The sequence below is a fragment of the Oryctolagus cuniculus genome, chromosome 2 (genome assembly GCF_051225735.1).
Source record: "Oryctolagus cuniculus isolate XC-2025 breed Fujian yellow rabbit chromosome 2, ASM5122573v1, whole genome shotgun sequence".
NCBI lineage: Eukaryota > Metazoa > Chordata > Mammalia > Lagomorpha > Leporidae > Oryctolagus > Oryctolagus cuniculus.
In genome coordinates this window covers 153,147,783-153,172,033 of record NC_142868.1, presented here as the reverse complement: position 1 = coordinate 153,172,033, position 24,251 = coordinate 153,147,783, and the positions used below count along the sequence as shown (strand labels likewise).

The window sequence follows — 24,251 nt, the reverse complement described above, 5'->3', positions numbered from 1 at the left end:
AGCCCACTGTATGTGTTCTAGCGGCTCTTGCCCCTGTCATGCAAGATACAGCTCTGCTGTTTTCTCCACTTCCCAAAGACTCTAGGAACTGAATGCCCCCCGAACAGTGTTTGTAAACACACAGTGAGGACTCACAGTGAGCCCGGTGTCGGAGCTGGGCAGAGGCTGTGAGGCTGACTCTGGCCGTATCCCCAGAAGAAAGGCGTGCCTGCTCAGGCAGCTCTCACTGAGGACTGAGCGTTGGCCCTCTCCAGCGGCCCTGGGCTCCCCATCTCTGCACTTGTCTGTGTCCCTGTTTGTTCTTCTGAGCAGTCCCGACCCTTGTTTATGATTCTTTCAGCTGTGGGTTGGTGAGAGAATGCCTTTGGCAACTTCCACGGATCATGGCCACAACCTCCAGACAGTGCAGCTCTTAATAAAGAAAAACCAGGTAAGCGTCTCTGCTCAGGCTCAGTCTGATTAACAGTTGCTCCAGATTACAAGGCGAAGAATGAGAGAGCCTTGCAGGTTCGAGGCTTGCCTCAGCTCTGCCTGGCTTGACACAAACTGCAGGCTGTCGCCATTTAGCAAGGCTTTGTGTATGTTTTCCGCTCCCACACAGACCCTCCAGAAAGAAATACAGGGACACCAGCCTCGCATCGATGACATCTTTGAGAGGAGCCAAAACATCGTCACAGACAGCAGCAGCCTCAACGCTGAGGCCATCAGACAGAGGCTCGCCGACCTGAAGCAGCTGTGGGGCCTCCTCATCGAGGAGACGGAGAAGCGCCACAGGCGGCTCGAGGAGGCCCACAAGGCACAGCAGTACTACTTTGACGCGGCTGAGGCCGAGGCGTGGATGAGTGAACAGGAACTGTATATGATGTCTGAGGAGAAGGCCAAGGTGAGAGGTGGTTCTGGCACCCCACCCACCCAGCATGCAGGTGTGAAGTCTGCACTGGAGGAGCCACAAAGGCTAGGCCCCGGGCTTGCCCTCCGCTGATGGCTCTGTCTCTGTGAAGCAGTCCACCCTGTGGTACACAGAGGGGTCTAGAATCTGCCTGCTGTTTTCCCCTGATACATTCTCTTGTCTGAATCCTGGTTCATCCTATTCCCACACCTCTTTTTTCCTTTCCTTTCCTTCCCTTCCCTTCCCTTCCCCTTCCCCTTCCCTCTTCTTTCCTCTTCTTCCCTTCCATGGAAATTTCTTGCTGTCTGTCAGGCTACCAAAACTTTACAACTTATATGAGACGATTTCAAGTATTTTCAGGTTTCAGAATGCTGTCATCCACATTCAAGATAGACTCAGTGGAATCTCCACTCTCTAGAATGCACTTACTTGATTTGTCTGAGCTGACTTCACACCCCAGAGCAGTGTTGGTCATTCTTCATCATCCTCAGAGCCATCTTTCCCGGACACTTCACAGACTCCAGTCCATGTGAACGCTCTCAGAATGCCCCTGGGTTGTCCTGCCTGTGCCTCCGCTGTGGTGTTCTGCTTCCTGATTTTCTTTCTCCTGCCTTGCCATGCAGCTTGTCTGTTGCTCTTTAGGGTGTATTGGGCTGTGGGTGATGGCAGAGTTGTGACAGTCCCCTCTTTGCAGGATGAGCAGAGTGCTGTCTCCATGTTGAAAAAGCACCAGATTTTGGAACAAGCTGTGGAGGACTACGCAGAGACTGTGCATCAGCTCTCCAAGACCAGCCGGGCCCTGGTGGCCGACAGCCATCCTGAAAGGTGGGTGCCGTTGTGTCACAGTGAGACCAAGTTGGCAGCCCCTCTCAGCGGGTATCTTTCTAACATACCCAAAAAGAAAACAGTGACATTCATCTCGAGTTATTGGTAAGATAGATGGATCCTTGGGAAACATTGTACAATAGCCCTGTAGGCCTTTGGTGAATTGGAAAGATGAACTATGACTTAGTTCTTGTAGGTTGAATATCTCTGTTGTCCAAGACTCTAGTGAAACATTACAGGTATTAAGAGTCAAAAAGTACAGGCTGTCATGGACAGATACAGGTAATCAGAGCACTCCCCCTTGGATTGAAGAAGCCATCCAGTTGAGGACAATAATTATTAGTTTTAAGAGGAATGACAGATGAGAATTTGTGGGCATATAAAGTAAAAGGTCTCCCAGAAAGAACAAAATGATATTATCTCCTCACTCCTACACATCAGATGCTTAGAATGCCTTCAGGGGAAAAAGAGACAAGTGTGTGGTACTCACTGATAGTAGGCTGGGCTCCTGTGTTAATTTCAAGGGTAGTCAGTCATTTAGACTTTCTGTGCAACTGTCTTGTGTGACTCAGCAAGGAAAGGACTCGGCTTCCTGGATTTATTTGACGTAGGCCGGGATTAGGGAGAGGTCAATGGCCATGTTGGTGTGGGAGATCCATGGGGTACTCAGTAGATCAGGATTCCCAGGGGCATGGCCTTCCTGGTTTCCAAGGAGAGGTATCAAGCATTCCTTGTTGGTAGTTCCCTGTTTTGAGACCATCACTCTGGGGAGAAGTTGAAGGGGCGGGGCTGCAGTCTCCTGGAGCACACCCAGAATGCACGGAAGAACACTCAGCCCAGAGAAGGAAGGGACCAGGCCATGCCCTATGGGGTATATCGTTTGTCCGTCTGGTGGCATAGTGCCTGAGAATGGGAGGTGGCTCTTGGGTTTTGCATTAGCTTTCAACATTGAAGGAGATCCTGCCCCACAGAGCCAATAGTGCAGTCAGGGTTCTCCCCCTGGTCCTCTACGCCATCGTTACATTGAAGGTGGTCTTCAGCTTGATTGTGTTTTTGTTCACATTCTGTGAGGCTCTTTGACATTTGAAATTGGAGGTCAAACTTCAGAGTTTGTATTTTTTGGCTAAATAGGTTAACCAGAAGTTTGCTTTGAGAAATTCTCTGTAGTATGCTCTCCTGTTGTCTCTGCCTCATTTGTTTTTCCCCTAAAGAAAGCTGACATTTAAGTTCCTTTCCCGGCCACTCCATGTCTTTCTCAGCGAGCGCATTAGCATGCGGCAGTCCAAAGTGGATAAGCTGTACGCTGGGCTGAAGGACCTGGCCGAAGAGAGAAGAGGCAAGCTGGATGAGAGGCACAGGTTATTCCAGCTCAACCGGGAGGTGGACGACCTGGAGCAGTGGATCGCCGAGAGGGAGGTGGTTGCAGGGTCCCACGAGCTGGGGCAGGACTATGAGCACGTGACGGCAAGTACTCTGGGCAGAGCACTAGTGGGTGTATAGTGAACAGTGGTCTGAAGGGCATTTGCATTCCGCATCTGTGAGCAGATAAAATGCCCCAGACTTGAAGAAGCAAAGGTCATGGGGTTTGGTTCCAACTTATTTAGCAACAAGTGACTTTGATTTAGGTTCGGTAACCTTTCTATGCCTTTCCTCCAGTAATAAAAGGAGTTAGAGGCAGTGTGTCACTCTGCTGCAGTGAGCAGGAAGGAACCCTGATTGATCAAGAGTTTTTAGGGCTAAGATCAGTTCTCCTTAAGTCTTGAGCATTACTGGTTGCTGCCTCCTTAGGGGCAGTTTATTTCCAAGGGGCATTCATGTGGTCAAGAGGTCAAATGTTCACAGCAGTCGCACTGATTTCTTTACACTCATTCCCATTTCAGATGTTACAAGAAAGATTCCGGGAATTTGCCCGAGACACAGGGAACATTGGGCAGGAGCGCGTGGACACGGTCAATCACATGGCCGATGAACTCATCAACTCTGGACATTCGGATGCTGCCACCATTGCTGAGTGGAAGGATGGCCTCAACGAAGCCTGGGCAGACCTCCTGGAGCTCATTGACACCAGAACACAGATTCTGGCCGCCTCCTACGAACTGCACAAGTTTTACCATGATGCCAAGGAGATCTTTGGACGCATACAAGACAAACATAAGAAGCTCCCGGAGGAACTTGGGCGAGATCAGAACACAGTGGAGACCTTGCAGAGAATGCACACCACCTTTGAGCATGACATCCAGGCCCTGGGCACTCAAGTGAGTAGGCAGCTGCCCGGGGAGGGTTGGGGTCGGGGGAGGTTGTTCTCTCCATAGAACATCTCTGTGCATCTCTGAGCATCCCTTCCATCTCTTGACTCCTCAAACCATACCTCAGAGTGTGTCCAGGGTAAACACACACATGCACATGCCCATCACATTGGCAACTTACAGGCCTCAGTAGGGGCTTGTATTATGCTAGCATACTCATCCAGAAAAATGCTTTTACATCAAAATGATACCTTTCCATTAACCAGGGTCTGAGTTCTGTATATGTAAAAACAGAATTCTACATGTTTTAATATGCACGGTCTGCCCACCCCAGAATAAAATGGCTGAGTTTGTTTAGAAGACTTTTGACAAAGTAATAACAATGTAGCAGCAAGAATTTAGTGTAATCACTCTCCAGTTTTCTTTCTAATCTCTGAGCTGTTTTTTGTTTAGTCTTACAGAGCTTTTTTGTTGCAAAATAAAAATTTTCCCCCTAAATTTCATGTTGCCAGAGAAGAGCCAATTTTATTAAAGATCCCATCCCATCTCTGAGCATTCAGGGGGCTTGCTTTTGTTTGCTAAGGGTGTATTGATTATCCCTTGAAGGGGTCAGCACGGTTTTTCTGATAAGGACCACATAATAGATCTGTTCAGCATTGTGCGACATAAAATCTGTATTGCAGCTTGGCTCTGCCCTTAGAGCATAAGGCAACCACAGACAATGCAGAAAAGTGTGGGCATGGCAGTGGTCCAGGAAAGCTTAATTTGCAAAAACAGATAGCTGGCTTTTATTCACAACCATCCCCATCTAGTGCCTCAACCTCACCATGCCTTGCTCAACTTTTGAATTTCTTCTGCAGAGGGACTACTTTGACTTCTCCCTTCCCTTCCATTCCTGTCACTTTCCTGGCTACAAGTTTGATTTACCTTTCTTACCTGTAGGTCCCTCATGCATCGAAGATTGCATTTCTTTATCCATCCTTCCTTCCTTCCTTTCCTTCTTTCCTTCTTTCCTTCTTTCTACAGGCAGAGTGGATAGTGAGAGAGAGAGAGAAAGAGAAAGGTCTTCCTTTTGCCGTTGGTTCACCCTCCAATGGCCGCCACGGCTGGTGCGCTGCGGCCGGCGCACTGCGCTAATCCGAAGGCAGGAGCCAGGTGCTTCTCCTGGTCTCCCATAGGGTGCAGGGCCCAAGCACTTGGGCCATCCTCCACTGCCTTCCCGGGCCACAGCAGAGAGCTGGCCTGGAAGAGGAGCAACTGGGACAGAATCCGGCGCCCGACCAGGACTAGAACCCAGTGTGCTGGCGCCACTAGGTGGAGGATTAGCCTATTGAGCCACGGCACCGGCCCAGGATTGCATTTCTACGCTGTTTCACCTCGTGCCATCTTGACCTGCTGGCCCCCTCCATTCTGCACAGCAGCAGGAAAATGTGGAAACACAACACAATGTTTGCTCCCAGAATTTGCAAAAAGGAGTGGTTCATTTTTGAATGAATTTTCACTTTTGCTCTCTTCCTCGACCATTGAAAACAGCTGGAGGGGAGCTGGCAGTTAGCCTAGTAAGGTTGAGATGCCCAGAGTACCCTGGCTTCTGATTCCAGCTTCCCATCAGTGCTAACCCTGGGAGGCAGCAGTGACAGCTCAAATTATTGGATTCCTGCCACCCAGGTATGGGGCCTGGATTGTGTTCCCAGTTCCTAGCTTTGACTCAGCCTTGTCCAGCCCTGGCTGTTAACAGGCTATATGGGGAGTGAGCCAGCTGTTGGGAGCTGTCTGTCCAACTTTCTCTTTCTCTCTTTAAGATTTATTTATTTGAAAGGCAGAGTTAGAGAAGAAGTTAGAGACAGAGAGAGACATCTTCTATGCATTGGTTCACTCCCCAGATGGTTGCAATGATGGGGGCTGGGCTGGGTTGGAGCCAGAACCCAGGTTTCTCACGGGGGTGCAGGGATTCAAGGACTTGGGCCATCTTTCCCTTGCTTTTCCAGGAAGCTGTATTGAAAGTAAAGCAGGCAGGACTTGAACCAAACCTCATATGGTATGCCAGCCAGCTTTTCAGGTGGCAGGTTAACACTGTACCACAATGCCAGCCCCAGAATATCTGTCCTGTTCTTCTGTCTGTCTGTCTCTGTCTCTCTTTCTCTGTTGTCTCTGCCTCTCATTTTAATTAAATAAACATCAGAGGTACAGGAAGAAGTGGTTGAAAATTATGGATAGTAGTATCAGAAATTAGCTTTTCAAATCATCTCTCAGGAGCTTGTTTATTATAACTTGAGTTGTACCTGAGCCATAATTAAAGAATAATTCCAAAAACTTCTTAGGATATGGAAACAAACACTAATCAGGGACCAGCACTGTGGCCTAGTAGGCTAAGCCTCCACCTGCGGCGCTGACATCCCATGTAGGTACCAGTTCGTGTCCTGGCTGCTCCTCTTCTGATCCAGCTCTCTGGTATGGCCTGGGAAAACAATAGAAGATGCCCCAGGTGCTTGGGCCCCTGCACCCACATGGGAGGCCCAGAAGAAGCTCCTGGCTCCTGGCTTTGGATCCACTGCGGCCATTTGGGGAGTGAACCAGCATATGGAAAACCCTTCTGTCTGTCTCTCCCACTCTTTGTCTGTAACTCTCTCTCTCAAATAAATAAATAAAATCTTTAAAAAAAGAGAAAAAAACACTCATCAAAAAATCCCATTGGTTCTTTGCATCTTTTAGCAGAAACTTTTTTTCCTTACCTCCCACCAAAAGTACTGTACAGTTGGGGGTCAGCCTTCCACTACTTCTGGGGCTGCCCATCTCCATCCCCTTTGACCCCAGGTGCATGGGCCACAAAAGCCTTCCGTTAGTGCTCTCCAGTGCCAACACTGTTGTCTCTGGACTTCTTTGATCCCATGGTCTCATCAGTAAATAATGATTGAGTGTCATAGTGACTGAGTATCCATGTATTTCTTTTTTTTTTTTTTTTTTTTTTTTTTTTTTTGACAGGCAGAGTGGACAGTGAGAGAGAGGGACAGAGAGAGAAAGGTCTTCCTTTGCCGTTGGTTCACCCTCCAATGGCCGCCGCTGCAGCCGGCGCACCGCGCTGATCCTGGCAGGAGCCAGGAGCCAGGTGCTTTTCCTGGTCTCCCATGGGGTGCAGGGCCCAAGCACCTGGGCCATCCTCCACTGCACTCCCTGGCCATAGCAGAGAGCTGGCCTGGAAGAGGGGCAACCGGGACAGAATCCGGCGCCCCAACCGGGACTAGAACCCGGTGTGCCGGCGCCGCAAGGTGGAGGATTAGCCTATTGAGCCACGGCGCCGGCTTATCCATGTATTTCTTTAATCAGACATTGAATACATTGACTGGCACTGCCAATTTGAGTGTAATTTTTTAAGCATAAAATGTCTGTAAATATAAATTTAAGTATAAAACAGCCACAGTCACAATTTCTGTAAGAAAGGCTTACCCATCCCCAAAGATGAGATTCTATTCATGGTTTTCTCCCCTTCTTATCCAGAAAATACATTGTCATGCTCCTTGCCTGCACTTTGCTTTTTCTACTTAGCTGTCATCTTGGAACACTTTTCAGATGACAACAGGATGCCTGCCTCTTCATTCTTTTTCATGGCTGCAGAGGAATATCTTGTTGAATGCACCATTATTAATGGAACCAGTTCCTCAGTTATAGTCATTTACTTTATTTTCAGTCTTTCATTTATATAGAAAATGCTGTAGTATATAACCTATATGTATTTCATTTCCTAAACATGAGGATATATGTCAGATATGTTCTCTGCAGTCGAGTCATCAAATGAGAAGGTATATGCATTTATGATATTCATGGGTACTGCTCGTTTTCTTTGTATAGGAACTGTGACCTGTTATACTCCTATCAACTGTGAATCAATTCACTGGCAAATCTATCATTAAATTTAAATTTCTGTCTAACTAGTAGCTAACACATTACACTTTCCATGTGCCATACTGTCATGTTTAAGACCCATCTGTAGACCACCTCCGTGGGACCTTTCCTGGCTTCTCCAGCTTGCACCCCTGTGGCATCTCATTGGCTTTATCATTTGAATGGGACTGAATGATAGTTCAATAGATTTTTTAAAAACTTGGGTTTTGTGACTTGCATCTCCCCAGTGAAATTGAAAATTCTTTGAAGGTTAAGGGCCCCATTTTGACCTGGTGCTCCCTTCAGTGTGTGAGCAGAACATGTGTGGCCTGTGTGATGAGGGTGTTGGGCTGACGGTGGGAATGCCCTAAGGGGTCTGCCCGACTCATCTCCATGACTCCACAGGTCAGGCAGCTGCAGGAGGACGCAGCCCGCCTCCAGGCGGCCTATGCAGGTGACAAGGCTGACGACATCCAGAAGCGTGAGAACGAAGTCCTAGAAGCCTGGAAGGCTCTGCTGGACGCCTGTGAGGGCCGCAGGGTGCGGCTGGTGGACACAGGGGACAAGTTCCGCTTCTTCAGCATGGTGCGTGACCTCATGCTATGGATGGAGGATGTCATTCGGCAGATTGAGGCCCAAGAGAAGCCCAGGTAAAAGTCCTGATCTCTGAGGACTGCTGCCATTGCCCACCGTTGCCAGGGAGCCAGGGGCCTGGTGTCGTGGAGCCCTCCCCATTTCTCTTGTCCACCCAGTCCTCCTGCCCTCACCTGGGGTGTAACTCACAGCCTTGTCTTTGGAATGAGGTGGCTTTCTGAGCTCGCCTTCTGTGTGTCTGCGGATCTGTGGATTAAAACCTGCTTGATCCCTTCACAAACGCATCACTAAAGATGTCCCTTACCCTCAACATCTGCTTTAATAATATTTAATGTTTTCTTTTGTTTCATACAAAGCAGTGAAGAGAATATGTGAATAAGCAGCAAATGTATGACCTCCAATTCACCTCTGCCAGCTCCCCTCCCATGGTAATGGAGACATGAACTATGCCGCAGGAGAGGCAATATTTTTATTATCATGTGTATATAAAACAGTTGTATTTCCTGGATCAAGGTCAGCAGATTTTGATCCATAAGAAGGTCTGGAAGCTCCAGTCACTGATTTCTAAGCTGGTTCCCAGGCTTTGTAGCTGTTCGTGTCTGAATAAGGAGACTCGTAGCGACTACCTATGGTAGCTCACACGTAGGGATATGGTTGGGGCACCTGTTATTGCCTCTGTACTGTCTTCAAGAGAATCTTTCTGAATTACATTTCAAAGTGAAAGTCTAGACTGGAAAATTGATTTTCAATTGTTCAGGTGCATACACAGAACTAGAAGTAGCCTCCTTTCAAATATTTGGTTGTACAGCTGGTCCTGAAGTGATGCTGTCACTATGCTTTAGCTCCAATGACCCAACTTGTGTCCAGACTGTGAATCAGACCTGGAAGGCTAAATTAGGCTGCCAGACAATTTCCTTCAAATTAATTGTGTGTTATTAAGCCCTACTTTTTTCTTTGAAAAGCTTGATCTCCTAAAGGGGTATTATTTGTCTAATTTTAGGGATGTATCCTCTGTGGAACTGTTAATGAACAATCATCAAGGTATCAAAGCTGAAATCGATGCTCGTAATGACAGTTTCACAACCTGCATTGAACTTGGGAAATCCCTGTTGGCGAGAAAACACTACGCTTCTGAAGAGGTGGGACCCTGCTGGGCTCTGGGGCCATGGGTATAACTGAAGCTGGTTGTAAGCTGTAACATTACTCTAACTTGTGTGAGAGTATGTGGATGTGCATGTACACACAGACACACACATAAATACATATTTACATTCATATGCACCTGCATGCACACATACACAAACACACACACAAGGATTTCAAACCTGCTTTGTTCCTTCTTGTGTGCTAGAATAAGATTGTTAGGACTCCGGGCCAGAGCTGGTAAACCTATGGCACAGAAGACAGTGTTGTCAGGGCTGCAGGTTGCAAAACAGCTTCTCTCCCATCTGTCATCAGCCTTATCCCTGTTTGACACCTCTTGTCCGTCACAGATGACCCTGACCAGTGTGCTTTATAGAGGATGGTTGCTGCTTCTGGGCAGGATGATGGTGCTAAAGGGGAAAAGGGAAAGTTCATTGTGTGGCCCCTTCATGGGAACGACGTCCTCTCAGAGGTCGGGGCTTTGCCCCCATGGTCCCCCTCCCTTCCTGAATGCAAGTGCTGCAGGGAGCAGAGTCCCGAGAGGCTGAGTGCATCGTTGGCCTGCTCGTGACAAAGCAGCTTTGGCAGAGCCTTGTCTTCCTCCCAGCCCTTTCTGGAAGGAGCAATGCCACACTTTCATCCCCTCTCCCAGGAAACAGACTGAACAATCCTTAGATGGTTCCTGGCCTGGTCTCTACAGAAAGTCTGTTTTTGTGAAATGACCCATCAAAGGGAAGACTGAGGGTGTGGTGCGACCCATTAAGATGCTCTGGGTTCCTTCTTTCCATACAGATCAAGGAAAAGTTACTGCAGCTGACAGAAAAGAGAAAAGAAATGATCGACAAGTGGGAAGACCGGTGGGAGTGGTTAAGACTGAGTAAGGATGTACTTCATTTGTCTTTCTGCTTTTTTGGGTACCACGGGAAGCATGCAAGTTTGTTTTTCTGCTTTAATTGACATCATGTTATTACTTAATGATTTTTGGAGTTCTAGATGCTTCTTTTTATTGTCTGTTACTTCATGCTAAATATGATTAATAAGTAAGTTCCCCATGGCATAACCACTGTTTTTAACCCAGGGATGGAGCTCAGTGTTTTAAGTAGGATCTGGGTGTTCTTTACAGTTGGACATCCCTCTGGGTGGGTACAGGTAGAAGCCCCTCCTGCAGTTGTCTTCAAGAAGAGTTCTTACTTCAGAGTCAGGAGGGTAGGGAATGGATCTGAGTATGGCTTGTATTTGATGTTCTCAGTGGAGGGTTAGTAACAGAATGAAAGCTCACATCTCTTAAGGTTTTGTCGTGAGTTGACATTGTTCTAAATGGTTTAAAATTCATGTATGCATCTGTCTACTCCCCACAGTGACCCTGTAAGGTGGATTGTTTTTACTCCTCATTTTATAAAGAGATGCTTGAGTCAGCACAGGGTTTGTAAAGTATAGTACTAGGAGTTTCATGATTGGTATGAACATTATACATAGCCCAGTTCCAGAATTATTTACTGTGCTTTGCCATTCTGTGTTGGAGCTGTGGACTCTGTCCAGATGTTTTAAACCTGTCTGTACTTAATATGAAACCAAATCCACAGCTCCGTTTTTGAAAGCTGTTTGGAGGAGCTAGAGAAGCCACCTGCTATGGGGCCACTGCCCTCAGAATCTCACCTGTTACCATTCTTTGGGTGAGGATTTGGTTTGTAGGTTTTGAGAATTCCAAGGCATTTTCAATCACTGCTGCGAACTAGGCATTAGGTTGTATGTTGGGGCCACAGTGATGACTTGGCGCAGTCCCTGCCATAAAGAGCTAGCATGTCCCTGGTGCAGAGGCAGCATTTCCTCTGTGTGGCCGTGGTGGGGGTTGCCAGGCTGCTGAAGGAACAAGCCAGTCAGCTCTAGTATCATTTCTTACCTGCACAGCCCAAGACACTAGACGAGATGCAGCCATAGCACAAGGCCGAGTTCTAACCTACCTCTCAGAACTGGTGTACATCCTTCCACCAATCTCCTTGTGTGTGGAGGAACAAAATGAAACAGCCTCAGCCTGCACTGTCCTCCTTATCTGTAGTGTTCTCATATCCTTGCCTCCCTCTCAACCCCCTAAAATAAAGCACCCAGCTGTCATCCAACAAAGGGTGCTCTGTGCCTGTCTCTCCCTCAGCATGCTCTGCCTGTGTGTAGAGTGAGTCCCTGCAGGGCTGTGAGGTTGACCTCGTCGAGGAGTGCCGGGGGGTAGGGGTGGGGGTGCAGAGCATGCCTTCCAGATCTGTGCCCTCTAGTACGATAGCCACTGCCAAACATACAGCACCTGAGAACTGGAAATGTTCTCAGAGAGGTGCAGTGAGTATAGAATCCATGTCGCATTTATAGGCTTAGGAGAAAAACAAGGCTGTAATGGATCTCAGTAATTTTTTATACAGATTACATTCTGAAATAGGTTTTGCATTTGGGTGAATAAAATGTAGTATTAATTTCATCCAGTTATTTTCACTCTAAGTGTTAAGTGGCCACTGCAGAGTTGAGCTGTGACATGGTTGCCCATAAACTGGTTGTGCCGGCCCTCGCCACCAGGGGCAGCAGTGCAGGGTGGCTGCTGAGCTGCACTCGCTCACTCTCGGTGCTCTGTGCAGTTCTGGAGGTCCATCAGTTCTCAAGGGACGCCAGCGTGGCTGAGGCCTGGCTGCTCGGGCAGGAGCCCTACCTGTCCAGCCGAGAAATAGGCCAGAGCGTGGACGAGGTGGAGAAGCTCATCAAGCGCCACGAGGCATTTGAAAAGTCTGCAGCCACCTGGGACGAGAGGTTCTCCGCCCTGGAGAGGCTGACGACGGTAAGCAGCTATGGATGCATGTGAGCTTTGCCTGTTGCTTCTTGTGGGCATCCTTTCCCCCACTGCTTGCCTGTTAGACCAGAGAGTTCACTCTCTTTCTTGATTTTTTTTTTTTTAAAGCAGTAAGAATTATCTTAAAATTGGTGAGTCCCTGGAATAGAACTCGGGGAGGAGAAAAAGGACTTGTCCCCTGGATTTACCATCGTTTAATAGTAGCTGTCTGCCCCGGAACATAGGGATAGTGATTTTATCTTTTGATCTGCTTTTTCCGCTTACATCTCATAGAAGTTTGGATCTTCGGGGGGCACAGCCTTAAAATGGTCTTCAGAATTAGAATTCTCACCAAGTAGTAGCTTGGTCCTCGGACATTCTAAATCCACCCCAATCCTGATCATCTTTTCTGCCCACAGAAAAGTCTTGGAATAGGCCTTTGCACTGGCATTTGCTCTCCCAAGACTTTCGCACTCCTGCTAGAGAATGTTCTTTGCGGATGTAAAATCTGTTTCTTTCTGAGTTCTACAATTCTTGTGATTTAAAATGTATTTTCATGCTCATGCTTTAAAAAACAGTACCAGAGCTGGCATTCAGCCAATGGTTAAAATGACTGCATGGTATGTTGGGGTGTGTGCATTCAGGTCTCCAGTTTACTGCTAATTCAGACCTTGGGAGGCAGCAGTAATGGCTCAAGTACTTGGGTTCCTGCCATGCATGTGGGAAACCTGGATTAAATTTGTGGCCCCCTGCTTTGGCCTGACCTGGTCCCAGCCATTGCAGGCATTTCAGGAGTGAACCAGTGGATGGGTGTGCTTACATGTTCTTTTTGTCTCTGCCTCTCAAGTTTAAAAAAGAAAAACAAAAAAAAATTCTTCGGGTGCATGCGTATTGCTCACAAAGTGGCTTCGTTTCAGGTTAGGCCGTTCTGTGGCCATTTTACGTGTTCTTTGGGTTTTGGCTGAACACAGACCCTCACCACAGTACAAGTGGCTTCCTTAAGAATTACTGCAGCTGTGTCTCTTCTACTTCTCTGAGCTGGCGGGGTGTATGTGGGGGGAGGGAGGGTGTCAGCAAAGGTGAGAAATGCGTAGTTAATTTTGTAATTAAGCCCTGGCTCCCCCGGAGCATACCAACAACTCAGAGGAATCCTGCCAGCCTGTGCAATAGACATCGGTTTGCTGTAGTCTTGGGTTGTGGTGGCAGTTGCTGTGAACCTGTTGCCATTTTGCTCAGGCTGTTAGAGCCTCTGGATGTGTGGTGTCGAGTCACTGTAGAAAACTGGACAGGAAGACTGCCTGGGCCCCCAAAACCCCTTCCCTCGGAGAGGGTTTGTGGCTTTGCCAGACATGACTGTGTTCGCCCTCAGCTGGAGCTACTGGAAGTGCGCAGACAGCAAGAGGAAGAGGAGAGGAAGAGGCGGCCGCCTTCTCCCGAGCCAAGCACAAAGGTGTCAGAGGAGACCGAGTCCCAGCAACAGTGGTAAGCTGTGGCAGCCCCAGGGGCTGGAGTCTCAGCTCTGGTAGCATCTGTGTCCACATGCCCCTTCCCATTAGTTCCTTCTGCAGACAATGGAGAATCTACGTAGTTGCCCCTGCATAACACAGAGGACATGAAGCTGGCCAGTCACATAGCTCTGTGGGTGACAGAAGTGGCAGGTGGACAGTACCCTCACTACAGTGTGTGCATGCACACACACTTGGAGTGTCCATGTGGTTCCATGGAGGGTGTGAGCCGCCCAGGTCTCAGGCCCCTGGTTTTGTGACGAGGCTCTTTGAAAGGCTTCGGTGACTTCACAGGAAAGGCAGATATTATTCTCTGTTCCTGAAAGGCCGACGCTGTGCCCGTCCCGGGTGCTCCCTTTGATCGGTGGGAGGGCAGGCAGGGGAGCTTGCACAGTCTTTATAGCAGGAGTGTGTCTGAAGCACTTGGCTGGGCCAAGCCTTCAAAGCAGCTGCAGTCTTTGAAAGAGGGTTCCCAAGGGAGAAGCTCCTGATGCGATTGAGTGATGTTGTTCTCCCCCACCCTTCTTACTTTGTTTTCCTTGTCTTTTTGTCTTCTATCCTTCCCTCTCTGTCTTTCTCCCTTCCCTCTCCCCTCCCAGGGATACTTCAAGAGGAGAACAAGTTTCCCAGAATGGTTTGCCGGCTGAACAGGGATCTCCACGGGTTAGTTACCGCTCTCAAACCTACCAAAACTACAGAAACTTTAATAGACGGACAGCCAGTGACCAGCCCTGGTCTACACTATGAAGTTCACTACCAGTTGTCAAGAACCACTCTTTCCAAATCCTGTCGGTTTTGACTTCTTGGCTCCCTCCCACCTCACACAAAGTGTTAAAATTTTTACTTAATTCTTAGCCTTCCTTGGTTTCATACTTGTTTGCATTTCATTCATGTTTATTTGAGTCTCTTTAACTGATGGATGCTCAGTTGCCTTAAAGCAGCATACTTATTTTTGGTTTATTTTATTGTGAGCTTTTTACTTTATTAAGATTTTTACAGCGAAGCCTTTACATGAATAATTGAAATTAAATGAAATTACATCATAATGAAGAAGAAAACTAGAATCTAACAGGTATGACACATCCAGTTATACTAACAGGGCACAGTACTGTGCTATATGTAGCCCCCTTTACAGCTCTTATTAACCTGCCTTAGTTAACTAGTGACTAGGAAGACTGCTGTGTGAGGAAGGAGACCTCCAGTACCAAGATTAAAACCTGAAGTCAGCTGTGTAACATTCCACGCACGATACATTCAGTTTGGATTTTTTTGAAGATGACAAAGGGAAGTCGGATCTTCTCGGAAAGCTATTTTAGTTTTCAGTACAGAATCTCAACCATTTTGAGACCCTTGAGTGCTACATTCATTTTTATAAGCCAGTAGAAACCAGTTCCTCTCCAGCTTCTTCCTGCCAACCCCTGAGTTGGGAACGCAGCAGCCGTCGCAGCCAGCCTCAGAGTCAAAGGACCCGCTGCTGCCACCTCCAGGCCGCGGGTACAGCGTGGGGCCAGCAGGTGGCAGGTGCTTGGGAAGCCTGCCCAACAGGCTTGCAAGGCCTCTCCCTTCAGTCGATGACTTGGGGATGTCAAAAGTGTTTGCATTTTTCAAACAAACAAGACGAAAGCCATTTTGGTTCATCCTGATTACTTGAAGGCTGCGAGTGGCAGGCTGGCCTCGGAAGCCGGTCAGGGTGTGCAAACAGACTCTCCCCATGTGGCCCAGCTGCCTCTCGGGGAGTCGCCATTCATTTCCGCACAGCTTTTCCCTGAGTTCCCTAGTGAGTCTTTTAGGATGGCATGTATCAGGCTGCCAGCAGGGTTTGAAAATGTTTTAACAGAAATCCTTTTCTTTAAGAGTAGGAGCGGATGAAAGAGGTGATTTCGTGGTACTGATAAAAAACCAAACCCGTAATACAGCAAGGCCACTTGCTCATTTGCCATATGTAGAATGTGTTAGTAGAATCAGAAACCTGTTTTGATATGTGTTCTCCATGAGTTAAGTCTAATTTGTCTTTTCATTTCATGATGCATGTCTTTTTTTTTCTTTTGTCAGGATAACATCATATAGCATCTTGTTTGTTTTTCCTTATCTCTATGTACATATCTATCTACTTGTGACTGTAGATGGGTATAGAGATAGATGCCAAGCTTCTTATGTTCTGGGGATAGTGTGCACCATTATTGGGTCTCTGCCTTAAAACACACCGAAATTCATCGTCTTTGGTCATCAAGGAGCCCTGGCTCGTGTCTCGGCTCCAGATTATATTGTGTGTCATTGATCTATATGTATATATGTGATGTTTCCATATATATATATGTGTGTGTGTGTTTCAATTTTGTATCATCAGGACCGATATCCAGTTTTATGCTTTTTATATTCAGAAGACCAAAAAAAGAAAACAGAACTGTGTAAGCACATGAGAAAGGAGAGTGAATGCTATTTCACTCTCATATTTTTATTGAAATTTTTAAATTGTTGCTTACCAGAACAAATTTTTAATTACAATTGGATTATATTGGAAGAAGAAAAAAAAAAAAAAACTTTGCGTTCTTCTCATTGATGGTGCAGAGACTCAAGTTAATGAACTTGAAAATAGTGTTGCTTCGTGCCCTTTGGAAACCAGTTGGGTGCTCCTGTGCTACTAGTTGTCACGTTGCATTTGTGTTCACCTCCTGATCTGAGTATCTCAGGTGTGCTCAGCCACTAAAGCACTCTGGACTAATCATGAAAGAGAAGCAACGTGGGGGTGGGCGGGACAGGGTAGGGGATGTACCCACATGTACCCACTGTTCGATCATAGCACTGTGATTTGCTTTCAATGTTTGTCTCTGGTGGTGTGCTGTCTGTTGGCATGCTTAAAGCACATGTCCATTAAAATTCATTTTGTTCCTTTTATTTTCCTTGTTTTCTTGGTTAGTGGTTCATTTGCATAAACATTAATTATCTCTGCATATGGGTTTGGGGTTTTCTCTTTCCTTCTAACTCTAAAGAAAAAATTTTTGCTGCAGAATTCCCCTCAGAAGAGGCTTCCCTGGCCCTCACCTGCCTTGGAGTCTGACCAAGTATGATAAATTGTAGCCTTTTTCCAAGTAAACATATGTATCCAGGTCATTGCTGTCACGAGCAGTTTTGGAGTCAAACCTGCAGCATGAAATTTTTTTTTAGCCTGGTTTCTGTATATACTAACCCCATTTTCTCTCTGGACTCACACCTGGGCTCAGGCCTTCCAGACCACATTCACTTCCTCCTCACCAGAAGTGTCCTCAAGTCTCACACTAGAAGAAATGTGTCAGCTTGAAAATCCACTCACATTCTTTTGGTTTAGGATTTTGTTTCTTGGTTTATTTCCCCTTTTACAGCTCTCCCTTTAAAAGTGAAAAGACAGAGATATTTAAATAGCCCACTGCTCTTAGGCATGTGTATACAGACTATCATTTGCAAGGCCAGGGTGGTCACAACACCAGACACACACAAGTACACACCACATACATCCTGCCTTCTCTTTCTGCCCCAATAATCTTTATTCCCTGTTGCTATGAGAATAAAGTGTTCCAATCAAAAACACCCTTAAATTGCATAGCCTCCAGTCTCATCCTGATCACGAATGCTGACTGATCATTTGCATAGACAGGATGTAAGCTTGGACTTCTCCCTCCCTTCAGAGCTTTCACCAGCCCTTTTTCCAAAGGGTCAGTCTTGTCAAGCACTGGGCCCATCCGTGCAGATAAGACCTCAGCGAGAGCAGCAGCTCCCAAGGGTTGACAGCTCTGAGTGTTCAGGTGGTGGTGGCCAGTCTACCGTTTATCCTGTTGAAGTTGTTGCCGCTAATTTGGTGCCACTTTGGTTCTGGGCAGCAGTGGTGGGGGACGTATCTAATGAGCGTGCCATTGACACCTCCGTGTTTGTCCGTGTGTGAGGGGTGCAGGTTGTCTGTAATCCACTAAAGCGTCAGCCACACCCAGCTTTAGTTAACTCGCTAATCCCACGCCCTGGGTGTTATCAGCCAGGGGCTATTACGGTTAATGGTACACAGTTGACGGTACACAGGCTGAAAGCGATAATGAATCAAGACCCTACTACATGTCCAAAGCCGAAAAAGCCATGAGGGTTACACTTTAAATGAGCTTGGAAAGGAACGCTCCCGAAGACGTCTGCAGCCTGAAGGGTCAGAGCCACTGGCAGCCCGGCTCGCTCTGGGCTTTCTCGTCTCAGTGCAGCAAGGCACCGTGATCAACCAACCCGTGATGGGGAAGGCCCTGGTTCTGTCTTTGTTTGGGGGTAAATAGCTGTGTGGTGTTGAGTGACTGTGATTGGCTTTTCCAGCTCCTTTAACACAAACTACAACCCACTCACGATACAACTTGGGCAGATGTGGTTCAATTGATGTTTGTTGACTTGCCTCATTTCCTTCCAGCTCTTTCCGTTCCCAAGTCTAACGGGGATGGTAGATGTGAAATGCATGACTGTCGTCCTAATTTCTGCATGTGTTTTTGACAATGTGTTGAGGGCTGGGGGAGGAGAACCAGAGAGCATTTTCAGATCCCAGAGGTCTTTCCTTGTCTTATTTCCGGGGGAATGCCGTGTAGCTCTTGATAGAGTTGTCTATCGATCTGTTTGTGAATGCCCTTTCGCTTCAACTTCCAGCCCTTCTGGTGGCATCCTTGGGTGTAAGGTGGCTGCTGTATAACGTCTACTCTCTCCTATTTAATGCGTGTGATTGTTAACTGTTGTCCTTTTGTTCTAAAGTAACCCTAAGAGGAGATGATTGAGTTACGGTAGAGAAAATGGATTGATCAGAGGAGTAGAGTGCAGTAAAACTCATACTGGCATTTCGCTTTTCTCATTTCCCTGTAAACGGGCGGGTATTAATCCTTCCCCCCACCTTCTAATGTCCTTGGTGTCCAGCTGGCTTTGTGGGGTGTGCAATGGTTTTACTGTACTGCCTCGATCTGTGCCAGGCATTTATACACAGCCACGTGTGTGAGTCAGTTAGGACGGATGTGGTCACCCGCTGTGGCTCATGGGATTAGCTGAACGGCTTCTCCACTGTCCCTAGATGGCAGATACGGCAGACACGAGCGAAATGGTCAATGGCGCTGCAGAACAGAGGACGAGCTCCAAAGAGTCCAGTCCCATCCCCTCCCCCACCTCTGATCGCAAAGCCAAGACTGGCCTCCCGCCCCAGAGTGCTGCCACCTTACCAGCCAGGACCCAGGAGATGCCCTCGGCGCAGATGGAAGGCTTCCTGAACCGGAAGCACGAGTGGGAGGCCCACAACAAGAAGGCCTCGAGCAGGTAACTGCAGCCAAAGCTGGGAAATCAGCCCATCAGGGGACAGGACGAGGTGGCAGGGTAGTGAGTGTTCACAGGCTTCATAGATTTCACACCTCCCTGGGTGTCAGATTCCTGGGACTGACAGTGGAAGGTGGGAGGGGGGTGCTGTAGTTCTTCATATTATTTGTTACCTCCCGCCAGCCCCAATTTTATTGTGTAACAGATAGGGATATGTCTGGTTAAAATAAAGGCTCACTTTCTGTAGGAAAGCCAGTAGTTGTCAAAAAGGGGCCAAAACTTGTATCTGACTCCAAAGCCTACGTGCCTAACCATCAGTAAGCCCAGGTGCCCATGACCACTGTGCACACCCATGCAAGTTACTGTACCCGGCATGTAGAAGGAATCCTGTGTGCCTTCTTAATGGACTACCGTTCCTGTGGAGGACAACATAGGTGCTAGAGTAAAATCAGTGTACGAGGACAGTTTGCCATATCATGGAGCAGAGGCCACCATCCTCTAACTTACCTGAAGGTCCTATCGGTCCCAAAGGACTTTGTGTGTCGGGGGAGGGGGAAATTAAATTGTGACTGCTTTAGGGGGCAACGAGGTAGCACCTGACGTCCCTCTCTGTTCCACCCAGGTCCTGGCACAATGTGTACTGTGTCATTAATAACCAGGAGATGGGTTTCTACAAAGACGCCAAGACTGCTGCATCCGGCATTCCCTACCACAGCGAGGTGCCCGTGAGCTTGAAGGAAGCCCTGTGCGAAGTGGCCCTCGATTACAAGAAGAAGAAACACGTATTCAAGCTAAGGTGACAGCTGTTAGGGCCCAGGGCTGGGCTTGTTTCCACCTCAGGGTTGGTTTTCTCCCATGGGTACCCTGTGTTCAGCTGGGTCACCTCTGAGCTGTTTTAGATCTCCCAAGAAGGTGGAGCAGGTTCAGCCAGATTGCTGTTAAGGTCGCTGGATTCTTTGGGGACTGGAGCCAGCCACTGGCCCCCTGTGGTTTAAAGCACGGCTGAGACTGAAGGAGAGGGAACTTGAGTTCTTATTACCTAGAACACAGGGCTTGTTTCCTAAGACTTAAAGATGATCTCAATTCCTAGTTTAAGGGAAGCTTAGAAAAACCATTTCTCCATCATTTCTGCTTATCCAGACCCAGGAAATGCTGTTCTTTGCTCATGAGTGAACTGGCAGTGGGTCAAGTGAGTCATCACGGAGACAGATGGAGACAAACAGGAAATGCTTGGGTGGGGCCCAGGCCCCCTCTGCCACCTGCCTCCCAGTGGCTGCTCCAGCTGCCCCCAGAATTATCTAGCCCCACATGTCTCTTCCCCCTGGGATGCATCACATCCCCACAGAGGAGATCCAAGCTCAGAAGTTCTCCTCACCCTTGAAAATAAGCAGAGGAAAAAAAATCATCCTATCTTTAAAAAATGTAAAAAGTAAACATTTCAGCAGTCAGAATGTGACCGTGGTTTATGCTGGTTTGCTCTGTAGCTCTGAGATCTGAAAAAGCTCTGGTCTTCAGCTGTGTTTGCATTTCATGCCGGGTAACCAGGCCAAGGACTCCACGGAGAGTGACGCCTTTGGCATGATTTATTGAGCTCTGTCCGCGAACGCTGTTGGCGGGTGCTCCAGACTCTGGGATGCTTTCCGGCTTGTCAGACAAGGTGCAGACAGCCCAACTCCTGGCTGCTGTCTCCCTGTGCTCCCGTGATGCAGCCCCAGAGTCGGGATTGGCGTTATCCCCTGTGGCACCAGCGATGCCCTCATCTCGTTACAGTAGCGCAGTAGCTGAAGGAACCTCTTCAGGTCATACCAGTGGCCTCACACATGTGGCTGCTTTTATTCTGAAATGCATGAGAAGAAAAACCTAGGAGACCTTTTCTACATGTCAGAGATCATGGAATTAAGTTTTAAATACAGAGGATCCAGGCCGGCACCGCGGCTTACTAGGCTAATCCTCCACCTTGCGGCGCCGGCACACCGGGTTCTGTCCCGGTTGCCCCTCTTCCAGGTCAGCTCTCTGCTATGGCCAGGGAGTGCAGTGGAGGATGGCCCAAGTACTTGGGCCCTGCGCCCCATGGCAGACCAGGAGAAGTACCTGGCTCCTGCCATCGGATCAGTGCGGTGCGCCGGCTGCGGCGGCCATTGGAGGGTGAACCAACGGAAAAGGAAGACCTTTCTCTCTGTCTCTCTCTCTCACTGTCCACTCTGCCTGTCAAAACAGAGGATCCAAGCTCAGCAGCAGAATTTCAAAAGAACTCATCATTCTTTGTTAAAGTCATTTATTTGAAACACAGAAAGACAGAAAAAGCTGCTGTCCCTCGATTCACTCTCCCAAATGCCCGCAGTGACCAAGGCTGGGCCCAGGCCAGAGCCAGGAGCTAAGAACTCAGTCTAGGTCTTCGTGTGGGTAGCAGGGAACCAGCTGCTTGTGCATCAGTGGTTGCCTCTCAGTGTCTGCGTTGGTGAGAAGCAGGAATCACGAGCTGGAGCAGGAAATTTGTTCTAGGACATTGGGGTCTTAACCACCAGGCCAAACCTCCATCCCACTGCGATGTGGGATGCAGGTGTCCCCAGTGCCTCTTAACCACTGTGCCAAGCACACCCCTGTATGGCTGCTTGTCCAGGGAACTGTCGCTGGGTCTGTGCAGGTCCCCAGATGTGGTGACATGTACAGAGCTCTCTGGCACTTCTGATAGGATTCCTAGGGCCTGTTTATATCCCACTGAGGCACTGAGAGCTGGGGGCTTCTATTTTTCTGAAGTTAAATCACAGCTGACTTTCTTCCTTGGAATTGCAGACTGAATGACGGCAATGAGTACCTCTTCCAAGCCAAAGATGATGTAAGTTTTTTAGTTTCATTTCTCTCAAATATTTAGGAGTATGTTGCCGGTGTTGGTGGCATAATCACTTTATTCGTCATACTCGTATGCTTCATGAGCAGAGATGGCCTCTGTCTTCTGGCCTCCGCTGTCACTATCACTGGAGGTGTGGTGCCCTTTCTGTCTCTAGGAGGCAGTGCATGTCACCTTGTGCCCCTGCTGAGGGAGGACAGAGTGCGGAATCGGTGGAAGTTGAGGGAGGAGAACCTTGCCCGCAGTCTTGGGGCAGGAGGCCCAGTGAGGTGGTTCCAGGGCTGGCATGGCTTCTGACGCCCTCTGCTGCCGAAAACTAGCTGTGCTCCATGGTTGTCCTCCACCATGAGGTGGTTGACGAAAAACCCTTGAAATTTGAAAGAACGTGGAACCCCACACCCGAGAAGTGAGCCCTGTCTTCCCACTCTGGCCGATCTGTAGGACCGCATTCTAGAGTGGTGAGTTCTCATGGGAGGTGGGCTGTGTTCACTCTGCTCACTCTGACAAAACAGAGGTGCCTTTTCAGGCAGTGCCCAGAAGTGGCTGCTCACCTTCAGCCAGACATGCCAGTCCCCAGCCTTCTGGCCACTGGAGGCTGGGATGGTCACCGGGGTGGGGCCGGGACACCTCACAGCCACACCTCGTGGTTGAGTCTCACCTGTGTCCCCTCCTTTGTCCAGGAGGAAATGAACACGTGGATCCAGGCCATCTCCTCGGCCATCTCCTTGGATAAGCACGAAGTGTCCGCCAGCACCCAGAGCACGCCAGCGTCCAGCCGGGCACAGACCTTGCCCACCAGCGTCACCATCACCAGCGAGTCCAGTCCCGGCAAGCGGGAGAAGGACAAAGAAAAAGACAAAGAGAAGCGGTTCAGCCTCTTTGGCAAAAAGAAATGAACTCCTTCCCTTCACATCCTGCCATTCTCTTACCTTTTCAGTGAAATTCCAGCATGCAAGCTCAGAACCAACACATTACTCTCTGTGCCTAATGTTCCTCAATGTGGTTGATTTTTTTTTTTTTTTAATTTATAGAGCATTTCTGGGGGGAGGGAGGGTAAGGGAAATACACCTAAATACTCTATCTCCAAGTTATAAAAGTTTGAGGTGCAGAGGGAAGGCCAGATTTTTTTTTAAAAAAATGAAATTATATAGATTAGAGCTCAATATTAAAACTGTTCCTCAATTTTGTGAGGCTGTGTTGGAAATAACCCGCCTCTAGTGCTGTTGGTATGCAAGGCAGCGGTGCTTACCCAGTATCTCCTGTGCTCACCAGAGACAACATGTACCAGTTTCCCAACACCATTCTCTTCCATTGACTTCCGGTGGTCACCCTCAGTTTTGACGCTTAGAAGTGCCCGTGGTGGGTGTAACCTTTATTAAACAGATCGTGTCTTATGATCTTGCTGCAGCCACAAGTGCAGCTCTCCATAACTCTACAGACCAAACCGTTTGTATCTGGCATCACTTACTAACACACAACATGCGGCTTTTCTGCATCAACCCTGACGACGGTTAAGAATGTCGGTATACAAGAAGGAATAGAAAACTGATACTGTTTTAAATAATCTGTAATTTCAATTTTTTTTTGCTGAAATACATTATATTGTATGTTTGAGATAATTCTAGTACAAAGTATAATAAACCTAGATGTATAATAAGCCCTTTAAATCATTGGTAAGTGTACAAGTGGAACTAAAGCATTTACTGGACAAAGTAATGTTACTCTAATGGTTACTTGCTCGTGCGTTGCCACACTGTGTTATAATTTGCTTCATTACCTTGCTATTTGATACATAGTGTGCATTTCTGTCACTGTAACTATTGTAATGACAAATTTTCATCCGACTGCACAATCAAAACGGCATTGATAGGAATGAACTCCAGAGGCTGGGCCTGACCAGGGAGTGGTCGCTCAGGCCTGGTGCTCCGTTGTACGACCTGTACCTCTCAACTCTTGCCCTATCTGTTAAATATATGCTATGTCATTAAATGCTTTTAAATCCAGCACGGCGACTGTTGTTTTTCCTGCGCCCTGCATCTTGCTATGTAGGGAAACTACAGAGGGAGAAACAGCAAAGGGGCAACATGCAGTCGGCCTGGGTTCTTTTGTACCATTGCACAAGTGTGGTGCACAGGCTTTAAAAACTACAGCAAGCAGAGGGATGAAGTCTGGGCAGTTATGGATCTAGATTTTATCTTTCATCTAGGCAAGACTGATCAGAGAG

At 47.9% G+C, this 24,251-nt stretch overlaps 1 protein-coding gene across 12 annotated transcripts in view; it reads left to right on the top strand.

Annotated features, from left to right (window-relative positions):
- The window catches only part of SPTBN1 (spectrin beta, non-erythrocytic 1), a 213,265-nt gene extending 189,235 nt beyond the window's left edge, over positions 1 to 24,030 (top strand). For 7 of the 12 annotated variants that reach the window (XM_089327644.1, XM_089327645.1, XM_089327646.1 and 4 more), the window contains 16 exons: positions 341 to 430; positions 602 to 883; positions 1,584 to 1,714; positions 2,974 to 3,178; positions 3,595 to 3,969; positions 8,245 to 8,489; positions 9,434 to 9,572; positions 10,369 to 10,453; positions 12,195 to 12,391; positions 13,752 to 13,864; positions 14,487 to 14,550; positions 16,896 to 16,949; positions 18,944 to 19,182; positions 19,802 to 19,975; positions 21,973 to 22,015; positions 22,708 to 24,030. In XM_089327644.1, coding sequence (XP_089183770.1) covers positions 341 to 430; positions 602 to 883; positions 1,584 to 1,714; positions 2,974 to 3,178; positions 3,595 to 3,969; positions 8,245 to 8,489; positions 9,434 to 9,572; positions 10,369 to 10,453; positions 12,195 to 12,391; positions 13,752 to 13,864; positions 14,487 to 14,550; positions 16,896 to 16,949; positions 18,944 to 19,182; positions 19,802 to 19,975; positions 21,973 to 22,015; positions 22,708 to 22,923 — 2,652 coding nt within the window. In that variant the 3' untranslated portion in view covers positions 22,924 to 24,030. Of the gene's footprint in view, positions 1 to 340; positions 431 to 601; positions 884 to 1,583; positions 1,715 to 2,973; positions 3,179 to 3,594; positions 3,970 to 8,244; positions 8,490 to 9,433; positions 9,573 to 10,368; positions 10,454 to 12,194; positions 12,392 to 13,751; positions 13,865 to 14,486; positions 14,848 to 15,939; positions 16,783 to 16,895; positions 18,166 to 18,943; positions 19,183 to 19,801; positions 19,976 to 21,972; positions 22,016 to 22,707 lie in introns of those variants that run through there. The other 5 variants (XM_051838931.3, XM_051838933.3, XR_016230361.1 and 2 more) reach the window with 4 other exon arrangements.
- Positions 24,031 to 24,251: the final 221 nt, after the last annotated feature.